This window comes from Atractosteus spatula, chromosome 3 (assembly GCF_055471065.1).
Source record: "Atractosteus spatula isolate fAtrSpa1 chromosome 3, fAtrSpa1.hap1, whole genome shotgun sequence".
NCBI lineage: Eukaryota > Metazoa > Chordata > Actinopteri > Semionotiformes > Lepisosteidae > Atractosteus > Atractosteus spatula.
Window position 1 is genome coordinate 59410797 of NC_142708.1, and position 27597 is coordinate 59438393.

The following is a 27597-nucleotide window of genomic DNA, read 5'->3' on the forward strand; positions in this document are numbered from 1 at the left end:
TAAACCTCAGTTTTAAACACCAGTCCGTTTTCAAGGAATTAAAATATGCATACATTATGAGGAGGCTCAACCGGAAATTTTGTAGTCGGAATGGAGTGATTATGTCCTATCTAATGTAATAATCTGTGATTTCTAAAGAAATTTAATAGTTTTCCAACATCCCACTAGGAGTCGCCGGGTTTGCTCCAACAAGCGTTCGTCTCTTCTTTTTTTCCTTCGTTTTACGTCCCCAGCGCCAGATGCCAGGAGAAGTTGACTGCTGCGCAGCAGATGCCCGCCAAGTGGAGTTTTAAAACAAGACAGCGGTGCATGTGGGTTGAAAACATTGAGGGGGATCATGGAAGGTTCAACACAAAGTGATTGTTTCGCTGTCAATCTTCGTTTTCTTAAAGAAGATCTGGAAAACAGGGATATTAAGCTCTGCGACCAACACCAGCATCAGAATCTTATACTCCAGGTGGGCGGAGAAGAAGGGGAGACAGAACTAACTGTCAGAGACGGTAAATCAAGACCATTCTTACTCCACTAAAATCAAGATTCAAATCGTTTTGCAAATTTAAAAATAAATTTGCTCTGCAACTGACAGTCATTGGAAGTTTCTTCTCACTTAGCATTTTTACTCGAACTGATTGTATTTCTAAAGTTAATTTGTGTATGAGTTAAATGTGCAGGAAAGCTTTTGGTAGAAAAACATTTAGCTTTTGTTTAATTGCAGATTAATAAAAGCATATACCATTATGTCGAGTCTTAATTTTTTGTAAAATCAATGTGGCATGACAGTTCTGATAGGCTATCAAAAACGTAGTTAAATAGGGATCAGGAGTACAAGTGTACTGGTGTGTGTAACTATTCAGTATTTAGATGATTAATCGAAAAATATCAAGTAAAGATGTTGACGATTATAGTAATTATGTATCCAAATATAATTCTGTATCGGTTTCTGAAATGATGACCGCGAACGTGTTCATTGTTCAGTAAGACACTGAACAAACTTGTCTTTTGTGCACTATAGCAAAAGCACAATTGGATCAACTGACCAGGGTTACTGTCTTTACCCTTTGAAGTTGCTACAGTACGTTCAAAGCATTTGAAAACCAAAGTGTATGTCTGTGTCGAATTCACAGATTAGTCTCTTTCCAGTTTTGTAGATACAAAGCAGTGTTTAATAATGTATCCCATAAATTGCGTAATTACGCGTAGTCTGTTATGGTTATTTTGTAAACGACCATCTTAAATTTCTGCTTACTGTAAAACATATAGTAAGATTTATTTTAAAATACACAGTGGTATCCATGAACTGTTTAGTGTGTCAAGTAACATTCAAGCGTCTAGTTTTTAACAATTCACCAATTTACAGTAAATTGTAATGCTAAACACATGTACAGTATCTTTCTAACAAACGTTTTACACTTTTCTCTCAACATTTCACATCACATAACCTAAATATGCGTGATTACGCATGAGCTGAGTCTGATAAAATAATTAAAAAGCTGCAACAAGTTTAACTTAAGTCGTGTCGATAAAATGGGATTTTAACAAAGCTGTTTAGCCAAAATTCTTCCATTTAAATACCACTAAGATAGTTGAATCTTAGTCAGATAACTGTCTATGGTATGGCTAATGGTAAATAGCAAAGCTATGGTAAAAGGTTAATGATCTTATTAAGCCCAGTTACTCTAGTATAAAGATGCTGTATATAGACAAGACGTTGCAGCATCTAAAAAAATGTTTAGTACTCTGAAAAAGAAATATGAATAGAAAATGAACTCTAAAACGGTTTAAGACTTTATAAATAAAAGTTTTTAAATATATACTATCCGTTCTGATAGCTATTTAAATGGCAGCTTTTTGTAAGCATACCATCCTTGTCATCACATTGACAGATGTGAGGATGCCAAGCAGACATCCAAAGATCCTCACTTTTCTAGATGCTGACAAGCAAAGAAAATAATCAGTAGTTTTAACACAGTGAGCAACCACATTTTACACAGTTTAAATAGTTAAATGCTAAAGGTATATACAGTAATTTATAGTTTACTGTATAAAAACACTTGAATAAGTCTGGTCTGTGTATAATACCCTTCCCACTTAAGCATTTACCATGTATGCAGGTGTTCTCCATATTTTGTCGTTTTTTGTATGGGCTTGTAATAAATGCATTGACAGATGAAAGATTTATGTCTTTGTTGTTTATGTTTAGGGAATGCATTCCAAGTCCAGAGTGCCTTGTCAGCCCAGTCAGAGAGACTCCTTCATGTGAACCAAACATTGTCTATTCCAGAAAATTGTTTTTCTTAATACGGTACACTGAGTCTGGCAGCCAGCAGTTTCTGTTTTTGGCTAACGGGATCAGATAACAGAGCAATTCATTTGGAAGCATTGGCAGAATATACTTTACATTTTCAAGGTATACCAGGCTCTTAGCTGGGCTGGAACACGTAAAGGTTTATTCCATGCTAAAAAGAGAAGAAAAGAAAACACAACGTTTCGGCTGTGGAGCCTTCTTCGGATGTGAGAAAGGGAGGGAAATCAGCAGCTGATAAAGCATGGGAGAACAAAAGCTGGGAGTGGAGAGGAGGCGGGAGCAGGAGAGAAGCAGCGTGGACACTCAGGTGGTGTGAAGTCAAGAGAGGTGAAGAGAGGTGTGAAGTCAAAACCTGCAAATGAATAGAGAGGAAATGAGAAGAGAAGGAAATGAGTCTGTCGTTGAGAGAAGGGGGAAGGTGTGATCCTGGTATCAGGATAATTTTGGTTTTGGATGTCTTTCTGCAATAGGAATTGAGAAACCCCTCTTTGAGAACGCAGACGGAGAGATCAGTATGGTCATGGCCGTTAGAGGTGAAATGAGAAACTATGGGCTGGGAGAGATCTTTGGTCCTCAAAGCCCTGACTTGTTCCCTGAAGCGGTCTCCTAGTCTCCTTTCTGTTTCACCAATGTAGATAGCTGGGCATTTTCTGCAAAGATATGAGGTAAACAAGGTTGCTGGAGATACAAGATGCCATCTGAGTGATCCGGAATTGTCCAGAGGGGCCGTCGATGAGCTTGGTATTGGATATATATATATATTTACAGATGATGCAGTGAGTTCTGTTGTTGAGGAAACTGCCTGGAGTGGATGATTGCGAGAGTTGTGAAGAAGAAGGTTACGCAGATTAGGTGGTTGGCGATATGAGATGATGGGGTGTTCAGAAAAAAAGGGCTCTAGTGGAAGCATCATCTTAGCTGGGATGCTTGTTCTGCATCCAGAATTTTAACTTCAAAGATAATGGTATGATTAACATGATTTGCTATTGTGCAAAGTATGTATATATATATATTTAATATATATATTAAATTAAGATCCTGGTCACCCTCTTTCTTATTTTATATGTATTTGTAGGGTCCACACAGTGGTGCAGTGGTTAGCAGTTTAGCCATGCAGCACTTTAGCCCTGGGTTCAGTTTTTGGGGTACTACCTTTGTGCATTTCCTATGTTCTCAGAGTTTTATAAGTTTTATAAGTTCTTACGTTCTCAGAATGTTCACATGGGTGTCCAACAATGTTTCCAAAGACATAATGGTAGGTTAATTGACTTCTTTAAAATTGTCCCTAGTGTGAGTGTACAGTATGTGTGTTTGAGTCTGCCCTGTAAGGGACTGGCTACCCATTCAGTGTGTATCCTACCTTGCATCTGTTGCTTGCCAGAATTGGCTCCAGCTCTCTTGCGACTGTTTATTAGATAAAGTGGTTAGAATACAGTATGTTAAGTTTAAGAGGTAAACAAACTTTTTTATTTGAAATTACCATTGTACAGTTAAACAAAGGATAAAAATGTTTTTGCAGTTCTGTTTTATTTATGATATGTTGGGTCTGTATTAATTTTTTATTGGCTTTTTCTTGAAAATGGTTTGGTATATCTTACTATGATTTTATTTTTACTTATTAAAATGGAGAAACAGCAGTGTGCTAAATAGCAGCAAGAAGGTTACTTACAGCACATACATGTACTGTAAATGAAGGTTAGTTTAATCCTCATAAATGATAATAAGTCAAAATAACAATACATGCCTGTGTAATTAAAAATTAGATTCCTTGTTTTTTTAAGATATCCTGATCTATAAAACATAATTTTTACTACAATGAAAACGTAATTTCAGTGAGTCATGTTTGCAAGAGGTACAACAGTGCAGAATGTTGATCTCTATTAAACTTCATGTTTTGGAAGTGGTATATTGCTCAATGATATGAAAATGCGAAAATCCAACAGTTTAGATACACTTCTCTCCATCAACTCTTCTGTCTAGATGACAGCTACGAAACAAAGGTGAACCAGCCTCACTGACAAAGGCAGAGGAAAAAATCAATTTTAAATGAAAATCCCCAGAAATTACTGTCAAAATCCTGTTAACAGAGCTCCATAGTGAAACTGTCATGTCATATTAATAAAGACAAATGAAAGTTACATGAAATAAAGAACTTCTTTATAAGAATGTATGTATTATATTAAAATAATACATAGTAAATTGAAAGCTTCGGTTCCCTGGATTCAAAAAGAAAACTGACAGATCTAAAACTGACGTTTTAGAATTAGCAAGGTTATGCTTCAATGAGGAGTTGATGGGTACAGGATAAACACATCATGTGTTTTTTTTGTATTTATGAAAATTTTGTGTCTCTTTTCTCAGGGTTTAGGTCAGTTCCAGATTTTAAAATTATTATTCCTTCTTTCAAAACAATTCTAAATTCCCATTTCCATTTTACATGCATGTATTTAAGAATTGGTTTGATGAGTGTATCATTTTTTTCTGCCTTTAGGAGATGGAGTTTGTGTTTTTAAATTCTCAGTGGGCCGGGAGACAGAGTGCTGCCGTGCTGGAACACAGTCTCTGCTGATTACACTGGGCTACATCAGTGTCCTGCTGCAGTTTAGATCAGACAGTGGTGAGTACTTCTTATTAATCACTACACTTTCAGTTTACTTTCACTCAATTCTGTGCACAAGCAATTGGGATATTAAATGCATGTGATCAGGATGTGATGAATATACAGTATTTAAACTAATATGGTTTTGCTTTCCATGCAAACCATTGTAAAAAAGTTTGTGACATTACTAATACTGGGGGGAAATCAATATGAGTACATTTCTGCACGATTAAACAGTATGCCAACTTTTACAGAACATATGTTGACCATATGAATGAGTCCAGGTAATTGGAGAAGAGAAATAGACCACTGGTGAAAAAAAAAAAAATGTTTCATGTCCTGTACCTATTTTGACTTATTCCAGTCTCAGCTCACAATGAAGTGACACAAATAAAGGCTAGTAGCTTTTATTATTGGATATTAAAACATGGATTTTTGGCACTAATCTCTAGTTTTGTTATGCATTCCAGGAAAAGGTTTTGGATGCTTTGGACTTTCCATACTCTTGCTTTACTAGAGTAAACATATTCTGAAGTGACTCAAAGACTTCATGCAGAAAATCAATGACAATGACCTATATCAATGAAAACCATGGAGAAATCAGAATTTAGTCTTTTACAGTTGGTATATAAGGTTTATTTAAATCCTTAAGAGAACTGCACTACTTAAGTGAAAGTGCAACCATGTTTCTGCCTATGTGCAACCTGCCAGATGCATAGACAATTAATTAGAATTAGGTGGTCTGTTCAGAAACAAATGGACTCTATCTGATGCTGTTCTACAACTGAAACTGTTTCTATGAGGGAACTGTGGGAGGCCAGCTCTAGTAAGGATAGTAGTTAGAACTGACCTGCCACTAGAGGTCAGTAAGGCCTCAGATGATTGAACATAGTCTCACTTGCAGTGAATTATTCAGTTATTAGCAAATTGTTGAAGGGGTATATTTGGGATACAGGGGGTGTACACATTACTAGTTGGTGCTGGGCTGTTTGTAGAGTAAACATTTGTGAGCACTTAGAAGAGTTCACTGAATACTATCTCCCTGCCCTGCAGTCTTCGTCTCTGTGAACTCCAATATGCTAAGGCTTCACGTGTCACCTTATTTATAGACAGGCCCATCACAGTATTATTCTTTTAATTCCAAAAATGAAACAAGTTAAGATATGTTCAGATAAATAAAAATAGCACTTGAGATTAAGTATTCCCTATGAAGAAAAAAGAAAAACACTGTATTGAATATTCTGACAAAATGTGAAGTGTTGGTAATCTTGAAAGAGTAAGGATTCTGAAGGCAAGGCTTTGGTACTGAGATATTGGAGAAGAGTGTCAACAAGTAGCTGTATTTATTCAGGCCTTTATACGGTCTTTTCTGGCATTAATTTATTTGCTCTCTCTATTTGAATACTCTTAAGTAAAAGAAATCTGCTACATATTAAAAATCGGAAAGAATCCACTCTCTGGTACAGACCATTTAATCAAAGCCCAAATAATTCCCTGCCTGCTGGTGTTCTAATTTAAAAAAATAAAATAATGAAAGGCAGGAATTATCAGTTAAGAGAAACCGACACGTTTTTTTTTTTAAAGCAATTGCCTTCATTTGCTTTGTTTGGAAACATACATGGATTTCCCAGAAAGTCTTCCCAGAAAAAGAGTGTGTGCTTTTTATAGAACTTGTGAGGCATCTTCTTTGTGTTCTGTTTAGTGTTCAGTGAAAAAATTATAAGCCAGTTACTCTGAGAAAAATAAAAATGTGTGTGATGCTTTCCCAAAACCAGGCTCTTTGAGGTTAACATTCAATATTAAAGATATTAGACATAAATACAATCACAAGCTACAGGAGCAAAACAAGCCCTGTAAGCGCTACTGACCCCTCTCTCCCAAACAAGCTTAACACCTTCTATGCACGCTTCGAAGCTCAAAACCCTGAACCAGCCACCTGGACCACTGACTCCCCTACCACCCCACCCCCCACACTATCGAAGCTAGATGTGTGGAAATCACTAAGTAGAGTGAACACACAGAAAGCTGCTGGACCTGATGGTATCCCTGGCCTGGTACTCAGAACATGTGCCTGGCAGATAGCTGATGTCTGTACCGACATCTTCAACCTGTCCTTGGCCCAGGCCACTGTACCTAGCTGCTTCAAGACAACCACCATCGTGCCAGTACCGAAAAAATCAGCCCCCACATGCCTGAATGACTACCGCCCTATTGCACTCACCCCCATCATAATGAAGTGCTTTGAAAAACTACTTATTCCGCACATTAAAGCCAGCATTCCAAAAACACTGGATCCTCTACAGTTTGCCTATCGCACAAACCGCTCCACAGAGGATGCAATCTCCATAGCTTTACACACCACACTAACCCACCTGGATAAAAGGAACACCTATACAAGAATGCTGTTCATTGACTTCAGCTCAGCATTTAACACCATCATACCCATAAAACTTTCTACCAAACTCAGGGCTCTAGGTTTAGATACAACCCTCTGCAGCTGGATCCTAGACTTCCTCACCAGCAGACCCCAGACTGTCAGGATTGGCAACCTCATCTCCAACACACTCACCCTTAACACCGGTGCCCCTCAAGGCTGTGTGCTCAGCCCACTGCTTTACTCCCTGTTCACCCACGACTGTACTGCTAAGTTCAGCACAAACACCATCACCAAGTATGCTGACGATACCACAGTCGTGGGCTTGATCACTGACAACGACGAGACTGCCTACAGGGAGGAGATAAAACAACTCGCAGACTGGTGCCGAACCAACAACCTATGTCTCAACATCAGCAAAACCAAAGAGCTGATTGTTGACTTCAGAAGACAAGGAAAAGTTCACTCCCCCATCTACATAGAAGGGTCTGCAGTGGAGATGGTGAATAACTTCAAATTCCTAGGCGTTCACATCTCTAAGGACCTTACATGGACACTGAACACCTCCAGTCTCATCAAGAAGGCACAACAGCGGCTGTACTTCCTGAGAAGGCTGAAGAAAATACACCTACACCCACTGATCCTCACCAATTTCTACAGATGTACGGTGGAGAGCATACTGACCAGCTGCATCACAGTCTGGTATGGCAACTGCACTGCATCCGACCGTAAGGCACTACAGCGGGTAGTCAAAACTGCCCAACACATCATCGGCAGTGCCTTACCATCCATCCAGGAAATATACAACACCAGGAGTCTGAAAAAAGCCACCAAAATTATGTCTGACCCCACTCACCCTGGTCATAACTTGTTTGTTCCCCTACCATCTGGCAGAAGGTTCCGGTCACTCCAGTCACACACAACTAGACTCCAAAATAGCTTCTTCCCCAGAGCTGTCAAGTTGGTGACGCCCCCACTCCCTTCCACCTTATTATGATCTCTCCTAACATCCTCCTGTACCCACAACCACTGTACTCCTACACCACCACACACACATGTAAGCCAAAATTGTACTGTCCCCTCGATAGCCCAGTAAAATTGTAACAGGCATAATAATATTTAATATTTATTAATTAACCATACTACTTTTAACCATACTATCCTTTTTTTTTTTTTTTTTTTTTGTTTTGCACTGTTCCAAGAATTACCTTGCACTGTTTTTGTCCTGTTAAATTTTCTCTGTTTGCGGAATTTTGCACAGTTTTCGATTACATGTTATTTATGTTATGTTATTACATGTTGTTACTGTTATTGCTATTGTGTAACTGTCTATTGTCTCATCTTCTGTCCTATTTATATACTGCACCTGAGTGACTAATGAGAAACACTTTTCATTATACTATGCACCTGTGTAAGTTTAATGACAATAAAGTTGAATTGAATTGAATTGAATATTAATCAGAACTTCAAGCTCTTTGAAGCAACATGCATAGGAAAACCTATGCAAATATTTAGTGATAAGCTATATGTATTTAGATTATGTGAGTTGTTTTTTCTTCTAATTTTAGAATTCTGTGATTTCTACAATGTTTTGAAGAGTTGCAGAGCTTCTAAGAAAGAACAGTCGGTCTTTCATCAGCGCACAGACGATTCTTCAGCACTGCAGTATTTTCAGGTAATTGTAGGTGATAAATCATTCAGACCCTTATGGTGAGCAGCACTATTTTCATATTTATTTTGAAATCCACAGAAAGCCTATTCAAACATGCTGAAAAGGGGTGCCGTGGAATCTTTATCAAAGAAGAGGCAGGAAAGGTGTTCTCATTCACTCAGTAAGGCATTTAGTCATATTGCGCAATAGGGAAAGACAGCAACCACTAGTCTGTGCAGCAAGTGCAAGCTGATTTCCAAAGTAAGATAGAGAAATGTCCCTTATTTTATACACTTACTGCAGCTGATGCAACACCTCAACTTGTTTACTTCATTATGGTTGGTTAGTAATACAAAGACAGGCAAGACAGTAATTTTCCAGTCCTTATAGGTCTTAGCCTTGAAGGACAGAGAAGACAGCTACCTTTAGTTTTGTATCTGCCTTTTTTGCTGGGGCAGAGATAAACATATTCTTAGAACATCCCATGGCCTTGACTCGCTGGGTACAATCACACTTTGTTCATAGAATCCAGCTGCTTTTACAACACAGCTCTGCCCTTAAATGACATTTTTGGGATAAAACACTTTTCTTCTGTAACTTTCCATTACAGGGGACATCCTGTACGCATTTTAGTTTAAGTTTAGATCCGAGAAGCTGAGTCCTTAACATGCTGCAACATGTAAAAAATATGTTTGGATATACCAATTCAATCTGAATTCACTATAATAATCAAGCCAAGAAAAGGCAAAATTATGCGTGAGCTTTTCTGCATTAGATTGGGAGAGATACAAAAGCAAAGGAGCAGTGTTAGGAAGATTAAAAAAGATACTTTAGTAGCCCTGTGGATATGAGTTTCAAATATAAGGCATGGGTCAAAGATGATGCCAAGAATCCTGAGCATTTACAGTCAATATGCAAACACATGTGCAGAATTCATAAGGAATACCAGTCAACTTAATTCTGATGTTGTCAGAAATTAAATCTAAAAATTAAATGAAGTATTTTAAACATCTAAGTACTGGGCCAATGCAGATATTTAATGTCAGATGCAAGGCAAACATAGTTTAGAATATTAGAAATAAAAATGATGAAATACCAAAGAAACTAACCCAGTGCTAACAAATGGATACTGAAAAGTGTGGAACCAAGGACATAGCCCAGTTGTGAAGAGTTATGTTGGAGAGGATGTACAAAATGAAATGAAACAGCAATTTTCAGCATGCCAGTAAATGACCCTAAGCTTAAAAGGATGAAAAATATTTTTTACAAAACTTGGAGAAATGCTCAAGAAAGCTGCTGGAACATCAGGTACACCTGAGTAAATATCTCAACAGCTGAGGTGGCCCAGCAACTGACTTGAGTAAATGACCACATTATGATGAGACAGGTGATCTATGAGAATCTTGCTTTTTTATTATTTTTGCACTCATTTGCTGCCAGTTCTGCTTTTGTGACTCTCATATAGCACAACCCTGGCATCTTTTTTAGCCTAGAGATAAGAGAATGTAAATATAATAGTGTTAACATGCTTCTCCACTACTGAATGAGAAATAATCATACAGTACATGGTGAGTTGTTGGTTATTTGGGTTTTGAACTGTAACTGACATCGATGTTGCATTATGCACAATCCAGTGATGACATTTTTAAAAAATGAGTGGACTTACAGTAGTAAGGGAAAAAAAGGCTGAAAATTGAAAAGACCCATTGAGGTAAAGAAGAGCTAATGTGCAGCACACCAGTCTTTTAAATGAGGGAAGTTTACAACAAAATGTTGTCTCATGTTGTGTTTCTTATGCAATTTTTATGTCCTTTGTTTTAGTTCTATGGCTGTTTATCACAGCAACAGAACATGCTCCAGGATTTTCTGAGAACCGCTACATACCATAAAGCAATACTACAGAATGAAGTTGACTTCAAAAACAAGGTGAGTACACCCTGTTTTCCCATATTAAGTTGACTTTATTTTTATTATTTCATGTTCAGAATATTCAACATTTAAATACCGTATATATCAAGATGATCTATTATATACTGAGAACTATTAGAAATACAGCCAAATTCATCCCTTTCCTTGGGTGTAAGGGAAGGATCCAAACCAGGTCATCGACTAGAGCTGGTTTCAGGAAAAATGCTGTTGGAATTCTCATCAGGGATGTTTGTTTGCTAACTTGGTTCCGTAGTGTTTCTTTATACTATTCTGTCAGTAAGTGCTGCTGGGAGATGAATTTTTGTTATGTGTACTGGGAAGGCAGTTATAGAAATTGTTGTATTATGGGGATACTTTTGGGTGATGAGTAGAATGATAGGCTGCAATTAATTACGTATAATAATTGTCTGTTCTGGTCTGTGGATGTACTGGTGATTCTGGGAGATGAAAAGAGCCTATGGCAAAGTAGTAAAGGGGCCAGCACCATTTATAATTACTACATGGCGTAGTCAGGGATAATTTTTATTTGAGGGGTCACCCCTTACCATGTCAATTACACTATTAATATGTTGGAGTTTTCAAATGTTAACTATTAATATATGTAAAGTTTTTTTAGGCAGCAATATGGATGGTAACAATGATAATTCTCAGCTGTGTATTTTGCTGTGTTTCAAGTATAAATAAGATGTTGTGTTAAAAGAGGTTATTTTGTCTGTAATACTAAGCTGTGCTTTTTATCAATAAACCAGGGGCAACACGAGTGAAGGTAACCTCCTCCTCTGCTTTTTGTTTACAGTGTTATGGTGATCCTACTGTATACTTGTAGCCCCGAACCCTGTAACACATTTTCAAAGTCATCACTGGACGACATTCAACATAAATACTTCAATATTCTGAAACCTTAATGGTCTGTAAATAATTCCTCAAGCACCATCAGTATAAAATTTACAGTTATCCAGAGAACATGCTCTGGACCGTAAAAAAGCATGGCTGCACTAAACATATCCACATGAGCTACAGTAAATAAAATTTTGGTACTGTACCAGAAAATATTCCGCCAAACAAAGGCTTGTGAAAATTACACAGTAATCTTGCTGTGATCTAGGCCTACAGTATGTGATCTATGCCTGTTTCTGTGTAAACACAGGGTGTATATTTGTGATATACAATAAAATAGTGCTCTCTCCTTCTGTAGCACATGTCAAGGTGTCAAGCCCAAGCCAAGCACGGGCCAGCATCCTCTTATTTACTGTGCTCATTGCCAATTCATGTTAGGCACTGACTGACATTAAAATCCGTATTGAAACAGATGTATAACTTTATCCCCAATTGGTACAGTAGTAACATTGTACAAGAGAACAATGTGTGTCATTGTACTCTTGTACAGCTGAAAGGTGACAGATGTCATTCTAATAGGCTAATATTTTTTTCAGGTTGTTTTAGATGTTGGTTGTGGATCAGGGATCCTTTCATTCTTTGCAATTCAAGCAGGAGCAAGAAAAGTCTACGCTGTTGAGGCTAGTTCTGTGGCAAAATATGCTAAGGTGGGTATTATTTACGGATTCCAAATGTATATACCTTCTTTGATATTCTCTAAATATTACCTGTTTCTGATTGTGGCTCATAGACACGAGTTTATGAGTTTGGTTTCCATCCTTAATAAAGTATAGATTTAATATCTTATTTTGGTTTTGAATATGTACAATCATGCCCCCTCTTCATTTATTGTCACCAAGACTACAGGAGTGTGTAAGTACCTCCTAATATTCTCTTCATATGGATCAAATTTACAGCTGGAGAAAAATTTAAATTAGGAAATGAAAACAATGTCTTCTTTCAGGTTTCATCTTCCATCCCTAATCTTCCAGCATCAACGACTGGTTTTGTAATTGGAACTCTGGTATCTAAGATGAGCACCAGCAGGAATGTTGTATAAAACATAATAAAATAATCTACAGTACTTGTATACTGAAAATGAGTTTAGCAGTCATAAGGCTTTTTTTTTCTTACCACCACAGAACTTGGAACCACTGAAAGGAAAAAAAAACATATTTCTAACTAGCAGTTTACGTTAATTTTAAAGTTCTGATTAAACTAAGACTTTAGTTTATAGTATTATATGTGCATACTAATGATGTATAGTCCTTGACATATTATGTGTTGTTAATAACTTGGTTAGTTTTTCTTAACCAAGATTTGTTTTGTATGTGCCGGTTACATTAAATGAGCTAAATAGAATACATACAAAATACATACAAAATCAAACACAATATTTGATTTTATCAATCATTGCTGCATTCTAGAAATTTAAAGATGGATCTTATTTAACTTCATTGGTATTGTAAAATATTCTGTCTCAGAGTATTATAAAAGATAAAACTGTTTCCTGTACTTGAGTTCAGACTTTAAAATTCCTAGGTTTTAATGGTTTATAGGAACTTTCAGCTAATAAAGCATTTCTTTGGCAAAGGAAATGTGCATTTTTCTGGATGGATGCATTTTTCCTTTACAATTCAGCCAACATTATTTTTGTTTTTTTTATGTTTAGAAAATGGCAATATTATTTCTGAGATTAGAACCAGATGTGTATTTATCGTTTCTTTCAGTCAGCTCTCTTTGCCTTTACCTAATACTGTGCTTGACATCTGCTCAAAAGTCCACCTTTTATGAGAAACCACGGCTCCTCTAATATCCTCGTTTCAGGCCATTAGTTCCACACAGGGCGACCATGCTGAAACTTTAATCACTCATCACAGACTATATTTAGACAAAAGGCCTGCCTTTGAATCTCTCTTGCCTGCACACAAATGTTAGGCTTGCTGCATGAGTTGTATCCTTTGCCTCATGATTCATTTCATAGCACATGAGAGATGGTGTGCCTGAGCATAGCGAAACAAAAAATTTCAGAAAAACAGTTGAACAAACAGGAAGCTAGCCTTACCACACACCAGGAAAAGTCAAAGGCATGCAAGGGACAGCCTCTTAAGTGCTGGATCATTAAGAATGACAAAATATCTTCAAGATTCCATCACTGTAGCATGTGCAGCTCCAGAAAATATTGTGCAATGAGTGGTTGTAGGAGTACTTTGAAGACAGATTTCTTGGTGTGTCAGCTGGGACTGGGAATCTAGCAATGTTTTTTTTAATTAATAAGTATCAGTTACACAGTTTCTCCACATGTTAGAAATGTGTAATGTGTCACATTTTTAAAATGATGATACAATGTTTTTGTCACATTGCTTCATAACACTTTTTTTCTAAAAAAAATCTTTGAAATATGTAATTCTGTTTTAAAAGATTTTACATCTTTTTGTGCTGTGAAATTCAGAGAAGAAAATTATATTGAGCTGAAATGTCAATTTAGCATAAAGTATTTATTTGTTTGATGCAGGCATTTGGAATGTTGAACCAAATATGGGCCACATGTATGTTGGAATGTGGGTTATGTGCATAATAAAACTAAACACCATCAGCATTGACATTATCTACTGTAATGTCTGCAAATCTGGTATAAACATTCAGATATCTGTGATAAACAGCAGCTCATATCTTCAAACGTTGGTATTCCACAGCCCTGTCTGCTTGATGGGCAAAACATTTGACACATCTAGGCTCATTCAGTTTCACCTGACACATTTTAGAGTGTATTCAGAAATTTGATCAAATCTTTGCAGAACTGCAATATCTGTACCTTGCAGAGGTTGCAATATTGAACAAGTTGTAAATACAGTATGATCATTTCTAGTGTTCAAATATAGTTTACATGCTAATTAGATGATAAAATGCTAATATCACCTTTTATAAATTATTAAAATATGAATAATGTGTGTAGTCAGACAGATAAATCAGTTGCCTGTCAGTACAGTGTACCTGTAGCAGAGTTAATCCTGATTTATTGTTCACAAGCCAATGAACCTCACACAAAGAACGGAACTGTGGTGATAGTGCTTCCTGTCAGAGTAACCTGGGTACTGCATTTTTGGTATATACAGTATGGATATTTGCAGAAAGAGTCAATCACCGCTTTTGAAAGGGGTTTAAGGTGGTCAAAGTATATACTGTAACTAAAACCACCAGTTTATGGTTTAGAAAAAAGAAGCATAACTCATCAATTTAAGAGTGTTAGCAATTTTTTTTGTGCAGAACATCAATTATTTTAACATCATTATATTTTTCTTTATTTTAGATTCTGGTTAAGAGCAACAACCTCTCTGAAAAAATTATAGTCTTGGCTGGGAAGATTGAAGAAGTTTCTTTTCCTGAAAATGTAGATATCATCATTTCTGAGCCCATAGGATACATGTTGCTAAATGAAAGAATGCTGGAGAGTTACCTCCATTCAAAAAAGTGGCTGAAACCCAAAGGTATGTATGAGGAGGTGTGCCAGTACTTTTTTTATTCATGACTCTTCCATGAATAAAATGCAGAACAGTGCTGTGAATGGTTTGAATCATTCAGAATTAATTTGGTATAATTGTCTTATGATCTGAGGCAGGTAAAAGTATATGGCACAGTGTAAAAGTTTTAAGCCGTTTTAATCAACGTCACTGCAAACGTTCGGTATTTCACATTTCACAAGTCGAACTAACAGCGTTGCTTGACTGATTGAGGAAAGTCTGCAGGAATTATAGCAGACAGTATATTAATTAACAACAATAGACTATTTAATATAAATCTGGTGGTTTAGAATGATGATAAGGTTATTTTAATAATTTTTAAATGAATTGTAATTTTTGTATTATATGTAATTATTTCTAAATTACAGGAGTCACTTGTAATTAAGAAATAATATCAATATAGTAAAGGTTTAACAGCTAGAGTTAAGCACCAGTCACCTTCAATTCACTATTAATTTATCATAAACTGTTATACATCAAAGGGTCCCTTGTGTTTCAGGTCAGATAATTAGGTAAGGTAAATTGCCATTCTGTACCAATCTTTTGAATGAACTGTGTTCTGATATTTCCTCTGAGATTAGAAAGGGAAAGCAGTTTTGTTTAAGAATTGAGTCACAGCCATGCCTGCTGACCTGAGACAGCTGAACTGTGACAACAGGAAATATCTTTAGGAGATATCAGAGGTTGTAAGTGGCACCTCGGTTGAATTGAAATTGGCACTAAATAATTGAGGATTTAACATGTTAGTTAACAAGTTCTACACATTAAAATCTAATTCTAGAAATCCGTGCAAAGTCTAAAAATGGATCATATTTGCTTTTCATACAAACCTTTCAGGCCTCATGGAATTCCTGCATTCTTAAATTGTTTGTTATATAGATGGTTCTAAGCGTAGATATTTAAAACTGAAACATGAAGCAGCCAGAATGAACAATTATACTTTTTTTCAAAATGTTTTGGAAATATTCTATTTTTTCTATCTTAACACACCCATACAGTATATATCCCCAAATTATGTTTGCATTCATGTGAAAAGGATGTTCTTGCATTCACATTTCAACACCTATAACATCTGCAATTGGATTGACATGTAGTTTATAATTGCTTTTAGCAAATTAGAAGCCTGTTGTGCTTTGGAACTAAAAGCTTTGAATGTTCCTGATAGTCTTCAACGACACTGTTTGACAGTGATTTGTGCTGTGTATGTGTTGTTACCCTCCACAGGAATGATGTTTCCAACATTCAGCGACATTCACCTGGCACCTTTTACTGATGAGCCTCTTTACATGGAGCACTACTCCCGCTCAAAGTTCTGGTAAGACATGTATCTGACATGTATCATGTATCCCCATTGTTTGGGACTGCATGCTGCTGAGTTTGTCCTATACCTAATCATGAAACCTTTACTGTCTAGGCAGCCTCACAGCACATTAACTAAATTACACATAATTGTGAATTAAATTAATTGAAATGGAATTCTAACTACCAAACTAGCACTGAGTGACAGCTGTAGGGTGTATGTTGAACTGAAGGCCTGTGTTTTGCACTAAGTCAAAAGATGATCAACGGAAAAGATTTCTCTAAAAATTGTAAATTGCCCTTTCAGAATATAATGATCTCCATTGAATCCCCGTATTCATTAAAATCAAAGAAATGAAGCACATTAAAGTAAATGAGCTAATGAGCTAGACTAGGTGAATGTGTTACCTTTCTTACAGTGTCTCAGAGGCCTTCAACCCCAAAAGTTTATGCCTGTAAAGTTAGTTCAGAGTTTTCCTCTCATATTCCTAGGGATTTAAGTACCCATATTTAATTCCGGATTAATCCTATACTAATACTTTCAAGTTACCAGTACTTTGTACAGTATATGGATCTATGTTGACAGTAACAGCCAGTACAATTACTTGATAGCTTTAGGTTAGGATGTGATTGGTGAAATTGGCCAGTAGGATTCATCTCCCACTGGGCTAGGAATTTAACATCCAGACTAAGTCTCTGGTGCTATAAAATGCTCCAGTACAATCCAGATATGACTCAGGCCTTTGTTACTTTGGCTAATGAAATCCTTTCTTTGGCCCAAAAGCAGCCCAGCAGCCTTCAATCAGTTAGGAAATTACAGATCACATCTCTGTAGTCCTACAGTAACTTCAACTGTGCAGCAATTCTGTGGCACAAAGTGCTTAAAACCTAAGGCATAGCTTGGATCTTTTGAATCTCTCTCCAATGCACTTTAGGCCAGTTATCCTCAGCTCTGGTCCTCAGCTATGAGAAAGCATTGTGGTATTCATTCCAAATGAGATATTAATTGTTTCATTGGATCAGTTTCCCTGTTTTCTTGCTGTTGACAATACAATTAGACATATGAGACCTGCTTAACTATGAATGATAATTATAATATGTATGCATGTGTAAATAAATGCTTTGACAGTTGTACTCAAAAAGTCACTGAAATTAGGGAGTCTGAATACCAACATGTGTAAAAGACCTCAAAGACTTTCCTTCCAGACATCCATTTTCTAACCAATTACAAGGTTAGAAATCCAGTCCCAGCAAGCAGCAGTTGCAAGGCAGGATACACTTTGGATAGGATGCCAGTCCAAACAGGGCTCACACAGTGCCTACAATGCCCAGACAGACACAAACACACAAATTCTCACACTGGTATCAGTTTTTCCAGAAGCCAGATAAACCTACCATTATATATTTCAACATAATGGTAGGAAAATGGAGCACCCAGCGAAAACGCACTCAAAAACAATCAAAGAAACAGATCAGATAATACCACAGGAATTGAACCCATGGCCCCAGTGCTGCAAAGCAGACATGCTAACCACTGCACCCATGTGCCACAAGTGTTTTGATAACTCCAAAACAAGCAACAGAAAAGTACCTGCTATCATTCTTGGAATGATTTCATTAATTGATAAAAACAAGGCACCATTCAAAGTATTTTTTCCATTACAGTTAACAACTCTTTCTTAACTCAGTTCTTGTGAATGGCAGGAAAAGATTAAAGCTGTAGAGAGTATATATTTCTTATTGATGTGAAAGTACATTTCTGCTGCAAATTTGAAGACCAGAGTCATTAAGCAAAATGTTATTTGATACATCAAACAATCCCTGGAAATGTTATGAGTAAACCCACTGACCAGAAGTTAACAACACATCATCTGTTAACAACACACGTCATATGTGTTGTTGAGAGCATTTTTTCTTGCCTGGAAAACAAATCCTTGATGTTCCAGTGAAAACGGTTTAGCATGTGTTGTGCTCCATGTGTTCAGTGACAGTTACAGTGCTCACACTGAATGTATCTTGCACTTGCAATGTAGGTAAAAAGCCAAACAAAAGCAAACAGCCCAATCTTTGCTGGATTTAGTGATTAATGAGCTGCATCTTTTGGACTTTTGGACCAAACACTAAAACTGGTTAATAATACAGGGAGCTGTCATTCATACTGACTGATAGCAGCTGTGTTGCACTGAATTATAATGTCACACTGTAGGAATGGCTGCTCTAGATGTTAAACTCTGTGAGTAAACTGATTTCTGTAACCAGATGAATGGGCCTTCCATTATGACAACCTGCATAAGCGGATGTAGATTGTGTAAAGGCAATGCCTCTGGTGGACCCTGGGTAGCTACAGTACTTATGATGGATCATGGGTGCTACCTATCCACTGATAGGGCTGCTAGAATTCACTGCTGATGACCTTGTAACACTTCTACCAGCAATATTCCCAGAGCACGGTCCTCTCTTTGAAATTATATCACATAAAACTCACAAATTTAGCATTTTTTTCTCCACCATTCCTGACTATATGTGCAGTATCATGACTCCCTGCCTTAACCAGTTATACAGCTTGGTGAACATAAGACCATAAGAACCATTATAAATAAGAGAAAGCCATTTGGCCCATCTAGCCTGTTTAAAAGTTAGTTAATTGATCTATGGATCTCATCCAGACATACTGTATATTGAGGAGAAATTTTGCCTGAAAGAGAAAGGTTGAACAGGAGCACATGTAGTATTTTGCTCATGGATAAAAGAGCATACCCATGAGGGATCTGAACCCATGACCCTGTTGTCTAGAGTTCCATTGCTTACATTCCAGTGCATTGCTACTTCATGCCCAGCATATCTTAAATCAAAAAGAAGAGAGCTATATGAATGAGTCATTTCTGTGAAAATGTTAAACATGCTGGCCTATAAAGAATAAATGAGTCACATAGAATGTTGTAATTGTACCAGTGTATAAACATTCCTCCTGTAGTATTATCTTACTCACCTTAACTCTAGCTTCAGAGTAAGTGGTGGTGGTGCTGACAGGTCACTGTTGAAGCTTGTTTTACTTTTAAGCATGATGTACTTTAAGTTAGGCCTGTATCATTGTGGAGACATTTAGGATTTTAAGCGAAAAGTTCTTAAAATGTAATACAGTGTAGGATGGTTGGGTGTTCAAATGTTATGCAGTGGTACAATTATAGAAGGTTCTTCTCTCAGATTATTTCAGTAGATCTCCTAGCTGTTTGGATGGATATGGTGTAAATTCCTTTGGATAAAAAGGTAGGCCTGCAAATTCACAATAAGAAGCTGTGTAGGTAAAAGAAATTGAATTTAAATATTCAAATAAAAGTCATTTGATACATTATTCACAGATCTAGGTGAACATGGGTATAACACAACTATTGTTATTGTTGCACAGAATGTTGAAATTATAACTGTCTGCTAAGATGCACAATTACGCTTATTTCCTGCTTTTAATGTGCCACATTTTATTTTTGACATCTGGTGTAAGTTTTTGTGAATAAAAATAGCTTTTAAATGCTTTTTCCCCTACATACTGTATAAACACTTCATAATAGATCTCATGGTGTATTATTTTGGGTTTAAAGTAGAGATTAGGATTGTCTACATGGTTTTAATGAAAATGGTTAAGTTTGACATACAGAGCACTCAAGACACAATTGGCTTGTCTGTGATGTCCATGCCAAACTGGAGGTGAACACAAGTGTGTTTAAAAGTTCTTTGTGGTTCTCTTTAGGCATCAGACATGTTTCTATGGGATTAATTTGACAGGTCTTCATAGTGCATCTGTTGAGGAATATTTTAGACAGCCAGTTGTGGTAAGTTTTCTTTTCTTCCTTTTTATCCTGCACTATGTGTTTTTTTATCAGACAGTAAAAGGAACAAGACAAAGTCTAAGCTGCCAAAATAAAATCAACAATTTTATTTACTAGTCTCATAATGTTAACTCATAATGTTAACTGTATTTTAAGACATCCATTCCATTGCCAGGCAGCTGCTTGTTTCTGGTGAGGGCCTCTTGAGACCCTGTAGTACTAGTTAAGTGCACAAGGCAGGACTACATACTGGACAGGATACTGGTGCATCACAGGGCACATACGCATATAGGAACAATATATCCAACACCAATTGACCTTAACGGTATGCATTTGGCAAGAAGAAACTGGAAAACCTGTACAAAACCTACTTACAGTAAATGCTGATAGGATGTCAACCAAACTGAAGGTGCTCCTGTCCGAAAATGACCCCAAGGAACCAAGGAATTCAATAGCAAATATTTAACATTAACAAAAGAGCACACTCAAAAAATTTTGTCAGTGAAGTTTTAATTAATTTTAAATATAAATGTGGTTCAAAGTGTTTCTGGGTATTCTGTTTGACAGAAGAATTATATGCAGAGGTTTGGACACGAGCCATTCAGTAAAACATACAGCATATAAAGTCTTTTTCAACTTCAGCTTTGAGACCATGTGTAGAACATGGCACATTTAAACTGTAAATGAAACTTTGTAAATTATAATTAAAAGTGTTTTTGTCTTAAAACAATGTTTGTATTCTTTTCAGGACACTTTTGACATGCGAATTCTAGTGGCAAAATCTATCAAATACACCATTAATTTCCTTGAGGCCAAAGAAGAGGATTTGCACAGGTTACTGTACTAATAATCTGATTTTTTTAGTTGCATTCCAATTTATACATTCTTATTCACATGGGTAGCCTACTACTAATGTTTCAGTTTAGCAATCAGGTTGTCATGTTGCTTAGATGATGTTAAAAACAGAAGAAACTTCAATTCAAGTTATGTTGAATTTCTGTCTTTATCAACTCTGGAAGTGTGTCAGCTATAGTATGACTATCGATAGTGTTGGAATACCTTCACCATCGTGCAAATACTCAGGACATCAGAAATCTTCACTTTTGTATCTGAAGCTCATTTCCATAAAATTGAGACTGACCTACTCTGATGCAATGGAGCTAATACTGTACATTCCCATGCTATAGGCTGCACTGTTGAGAACTCTGCAGCTCAAACTTTAACTAAAACTAAAATATATGAGCATATCTCTGCTGTTTTAATTTCCTGGATCTGGCTTCCCATGGAATAATGTTTTAAATTCTGCTGCTCACCTTTAGAGGCTTGAGCTGTTTGGTACCTGAATGATTCAGTGAAACTGCTATCTCCACCGTGTTACTTGAGCTCTGGACCCAAAACAAGGCTTTGAATTTTAGAAGATACCGCTTTCTGTTTTGTTACTTCTCGGCTATGGAATGATCTCCCAGCCCAAATTATAAAACTGAACAGTTAAACAGATGGCTGCAAGGAAAGAAATGAAAACTTTAAAAGAGTTTTTACCTAATGCTTTACTGCAGTATCCACTGCCACGCTGTCTGGTAATTACTGAAGAACTGAAGCAGTTGTGTGCTACTGTACAAACATTGGATGGATATTAAAAAATCTGTATTAATGTGGTATCAAAGTATCTGTCATCCTTACCTTGTTTAGACATGAAATACTCAGTAATGTTTTAAACAGTTGATCATTAACAAATATCTTATATATTATAAATCATTATCTATATATTATGATGTACTATATATCATATATAATGCTGCAAGATTTAAAATATTACTGTACAGTGTAAACAGAATCTTTGATTCGTATACTGTCTATACACAATAAAAAGTAGTCATCTAATTGTTTTAAGGTTTGAATATGCTGTATTTCCTTAGCACATGATTTATCAACAATAACCCCCTCACAAGTTTGCAGTTTTGTGCAGTTTTCCTAATAAAAAAAGGACAAACTGGACTGCCATCAAAAGTGGACATCAGGATCAGTCAGGAATGCAAACATGAACCAAGGGATAACAGTAAAGAGTGAAGAGTATTGTTCTCTTCCCAATTAGTGTTGTACACGGTGTTTTCAAACTTCTGAATTGTACTGTTCTTACCATGTATACAGTACATTTCTACTTGTCAATTGTAACCGAGCCTTGTCATAACAGCATGTGTCTTCTCTGGGTTGGCAGGATGGAAATACCTTTTGTCTTTCAGCTTCTTCAGTCTGGTTTGATCCATGGCTTAGCATTCTGGTTTGATGTGGCATTTGTGGGATCTCAGTAAGTGCCATCTGCAATACACTTGAAATGACTGAAACACTTTGTTATGAGATATGAAACACATAGAAACACGTGACATAAAAACATGTCCTACAAATTGTGCTACCGTGCTGATGTTCATATGTTTGAAACTCATTTTAAAGAATTACTGCCAGGATGATGGCAAAACAATTTTTGCCTCTGCTTCACAGCTTGGGTCCTGTGTTGAATTCTGGACTGCTAAAAAGAAGCATGTTCTTTGTTCAAGTGAGATCCAATGTGGATTTAAAACATCAGTCCAGTTTGTAGCATTATCTTCAGGGTAATGTTCTTTTGGCAAATGACAGTTTTCCCATCTGTGTTACATTGTGTGAAATGATACTGAAGTTTTATAAAACGGAGTTCTGGTATTCTTCATTTTTAGAGTAACTGTGTGGCTTTCCACATCCCCAAGTGAGCCCCTGACACACTGGTACCAAGTCCGATGTCTTCTGAAAACACCACTCTTTGCCAGAGCTGGGGAGACTTTGACTGGAAAAGTGCTGCTGGTAGCTAACAAGAGGTGAGGCAGAGGGTAACCTGCTCAGGCATTGATATGTACAAGAGCCTATTTTGTTTTTTAATATAAAAAAGTTTTGTTCTGCTGTCCTTGAAGGCAGTGATTTTCCACCAAGTCTGTTAACGGTATCATTCTCCTCAGGGCCTGTTCACACTCATCCTCATCTTGTTAATACCAGTGTAAAATGCCATTAAAAATGTGACATTAGGATTGCAAGATTTGGATGCAGCATCTCTGTTCTGGTTGCTGTAACAGTCCTGACTTATTTAATTTCCTCAAAAGTAAATGTGCTGTAGCTTTTCTGTCCACCCACATTAGGAACTTATATCCATTCTCATCTGTGCTCGTCATGTGCAGCAGCTGGGAAAATCTGTTCTTAAGTAAAATGTCTGTGGGGAAGTCTTAATTTAAAAGATCTGATTACAAGGTATTTACTTGTACAGAAATATTCAGCTGTAAGTTCTGCATGAACATGCCCAGTTTACAATATAAAAATATAAGAAAAGATGCAAACTTGAGTAAGACATTTGGCCCATCTACCTCATTAAGTTTCTAATAGCTAATTGGTCCAAAAAACAATCCTTGAAAAAAGCCAGGATATCAACCTTGCTAATATGGCTAGGTACTGTAGCTACTGTAGTTCCAGATGTCTACAAATTTTTGTGTAAAAAGTGTTCCTATTCTCCTCTGTTTTAGATGTATTTCTTTGTTGACAATGAAACTTGATTGCTTGTGATGTCAAACTTACGATTTGAGCGCCGGTGTGCCACTTACAGTAATGTTCTTTTTAATTTCACACACTGTATGCTAACATGGTGTTCAACTTGAGAAAGCCTTCACAAAAGCTGTGAAAGATTTGAAGCTTTTTTCACAATGTTATCTGGAGAAGGAACAAGTGCATCCTGTGTTTTGCAGATAACTGTGGTTTGATATTGCTCTAAATTTTACACATTATAACATAAAGAAAAACTTCTAAATTATTTTTTTTGCCTTCTATCTCCATTCATATGTTAACATGATCTTAAGCAGAAATCCTTTCCTGTGAAATTAAAAGCGTGAATGCTAAATATGCTAAATGAGTGTCAGATTATTCATTTATTTTTAATTTTCCTACAGACTTGATGATGAGCATTGCAATTGTGTGGAGTAGCTATCTCATTTCCTTTTCTATGGTTGGTTATACCATGATTATTGCATATTGGTGTATCAAAACTGTTTTCAGAAGATGTGCTCACATTCAGTTTTGAAAGTGAATTCTATTCTGTTTAAGTGTTTTTCTTTGTATTCATTCACAGGCAGAGCTATGATATTCACATTGCAGCTACAGTGGAGCAGTCAGGATTCAAATCAGGCAATGTACTTGATTTAAAAAACCCATTTTTTAGGTAAGATCCAGGAATGTATAAATCAGTCTTCTCAAACTCCCCAAGAGATACTGGAGACAGCAACTGATATGAAGTCTCTTCTTACTTTGAACCTCTGTTAGTCATTCCGATTGCTGAGAAAAACACCTATGTTCACCTGTAAGCAAAGAAAGACCTTGAAACATCTGCGTAAGTTTTGAACACCATCTAGTGTTCATGATTAACATAACCTTTGATTTTTCTTACTTTATTACAGTATATTTCCCTAGTGTGATCTCTAGCACATGTTCCTAAGTATCTATTCTAATGTTACGGTAGGTGGAATGAAAATAAAGCTTAACATTTCTTTATAAGAATAGAAAATGTTTATACAGTATATGAACTCAAAGTCTGAAAATAAACATTGTAATCAATATGTTTTCCATGACCGAATTTGAGTGGCACAGTACATACTGTATGTTTCAGTAGCCAAAACTACAATATAAACTCAAATCCACACGAGGAAAAAATAGGTTTGCATAATGCTCTAGTGTTATAATAATAAATCATATCATTAAGTTCTTTAGTTTGAACAATGTAACATGATACTCTTTAGCAAATGGTATTGCAAGTCCAACATACTTTTTTAGACTAAAACAGCTATTTTTCAGTAGGATTCTGCAAGATGCCCATTGTTTGCCAATCTGTACATGTATATGCTGTATGCTCGTCCAGGTCTCCCAAGTGACTCCTGTGATGAAAACCTCTGAGCAGAATGTAGGGTCAGACCTGGAAAAGGCCGGTTTGATTGCAGGCTGTGCCCCTTGCCACAGTGGCCTGGGAAGTGCAGTGTCACTGGCAGTGCTGAGCTGGCCTGATGTGAAACAGGACTGGGCTCAGTAAAGGACACAGTATTTCACAGCACAGCAGCCTCTTCCATTGCTGGCTGAAATGCCTGTAGGACTGGGGGTATAAACCTGAGCTTTGTCTGTGCTGCAGTTGGCACGTAAGCTTCACTCTGTCCATTCCAGTTCACAGTGTGAAACAGAGGCAGCAGGACAGATAAAAGTCTTGGAGGGCACTGTAATTTGTCTGTGCTTTCCCTAGGTCAGTATGGTAGTGAATCTGTGAGACAAGTTTAGTGCTGCATTTCAGCTACATGGAAACATTCAACTGTGAATTTAGCTTTAGATTTTTTAAAATTGAATTACACCAAATATTGACTTGCAGACCTACTATAAACATAGTACACAGTAATGCATGACAAGTATCACATTAAGGAAAAAAGCTGATGCAAAAAATCAATATAGAAATTATGTTTAATCTCCATATTTAATAGGGAATGAAAAGTGGTGCATGAATGCAATTTCTAATTTTGAATTTTATCATTTACTCACTGAATTTACTATCATCCTCTTTCTGGAATTTGTGAATGGGGCATACTTTACTGACTGCAGTACAAAAAAGCAACAACTTTCACTCTAAATGTTTCTGTGATTAAAAGTAATAAAATTTAGCTGTAAAACCATGTCATGCATGAGCACAATGGCTTGCTTCTGAGAAGAAAACTCCTTTTTTTTTGTACTGGTTGTAAAAGAACAAGTTTGCCCTCATTCTATAAGCTGTCTAAACTCACATCTTTATTTTATTTTGAAACATGGCACAGCCTCAGTTTGTATGAATGTAAAAATTATGTTATTGTTATGATTTATGTCCCATAAGGTGTTTTTTTGTTTCTTCTTTTCACTAGATATGCTTAGGAACAATGCCACATCTGAGTGAAGTTCTACATTCTGAAGAGTGTCTTTGGTACTGTCTGAGTTAAAGATCAAAGTTTCAGGATTTTTATATACTGTATGTGATGGTTTACAGTGATATTTTAGCCAAGTGCCTCCCTCAAGAAATCTTTCTTGACACATTCAAGAAATGTCATGCATACTATAAATTCTGCTGTAAGACATCTGTGTAGAGGCTGGAGATCACACTTAATACTCTATGCACTATAAATGCATTATTAACAACCTATTAACAATTAATTTTACATTTACATAGCATCACTATATAACAATAGTTTAGTTTTTGCTAATATTATCAAATTAGACATTAGTTCAGGTTACTGTTTTTATCAGTAGGTTAAATATGTTCTCCTGAATCTCATTTGATATATAATATTGTATATGCTATTTTATAAAAAAAAACAAGTAAGTGGACTATACAACCCCTAATATAAAGTGTTTTTTATTTATTTTACATTTTCCAACTATTTTTGTTAATGAGCAATAATGACACGTTTATATTTTCATGTATTAAAATGAGAAATGCTGAGATTCCAATAAAGATTAGACATAATGCATATGTGCAGTATACAGTATATATTTTGGTAATGTAATGTAATCTGTCATAGTAGTCTTTTGTATGGTAGCAATAACTATGCAATTTTGTGTATCCAGGCCTCTCAGTTCCACTTTGGAATTGCATTTCACATTCCTTCACATTGTACATCAGTTTACGTCATTGTACCACTTGGCATAAAATTCATTATTAAAAAATGTTTTTGTTGTTGTCTTATTTGGTTGTTTTAGCTTCACATATACAGTACTTGGACTTTCCTGGAAACACTTACGGTTCAAAGTCCTGTTTGTGAAGCTTCTTGAAGAAAGAAAGGTGCATGCTTCGTTCATCTCATGTAATGGCTTAGCTCAATTTAAATTTTACTAATACTCGCACCTGAAGAAGGCTCAGTCGAAACTGTGTCCTTTATACTTTACAGCATAGAATTTTCCTGATCTTATTCATTGTATACAGTACATTAACCATGCTGCATTGTAACATAATCTTGTGTAAAGTATTTTTACTTAGTGGTCTCCACGAAAAGTTGAATAATAAAGTATAAATAGTAAAAAGATCAGTTTATTATTTTTATTACAATTATAATAATGTGGATTATTATTGTTATTTTGAACAATACTTTCTAAATACATTGTCACTAGAATCAACTAGATTCTAGAGTCTAGATTATTGCTGATTATTGTT

The 27597-nt window shown here is 36.3% G+C and overlaps 1 protein-coding gene across 1 annotated transcript; it reads left to right on the forward strand.

The window, feature by feature from the left end:
- Positions 1 to 233: 233 nt before the first annotated feature.
- Positions 234 to 27457, forward strand: carm1l (coactivator-associated arginine methyltransferase 1, like). The gene is made up of 13 exons (XM_088910604.1): positions 234 to 500; positions 4797 to 4922; positions 8847 to 8953; positions 10751 to 10855; positions 12292 to 12402; positions 15045 to 15222; positions 16480 to 16570; positions 20300 to 20381; positions 21127 to 21212; positions 22594 to 22683; positions 23087 to 23224; positions 24517 to 24606; positions 26315 to 27457. The coding sequence occupies exons 1-13, from the start codon at positions 338 to 340 to the stop codon at positions 26322 to 26324; spliced, it is 1377 nt and encodes a 458-aa protein (XP_088766730.1). The 5' UTR covers positions 234 to 337; the 3' UTR covers positions 26325 to 27457.
- Positions 27458 to 27597: the final 140 nt, after the last annotated feature.

Coding starts and splice junctions, on each gene's coding strand:
- carm1l (XM_088910604.1), top strand. CDS start 338: ATGGAAGGTTCAACACAAAGTGATTGTTTCGCTGTCAATCTTCGTTTT. Junction 21,213..22,593: donor AAAGAAGAGGATTTGCACAG/GTTACTGTACTA, acceptor CTGGGTTGGCAG/GATGGAAATACCTTTTGTCT. Junction 22,684..23,086: donor GTGGCATTTGTGGGATCTCA/GTAAGTGCCATC, acceptor CTTCATTTTTAG/AGTAACTGTGTGGCTTTCCA.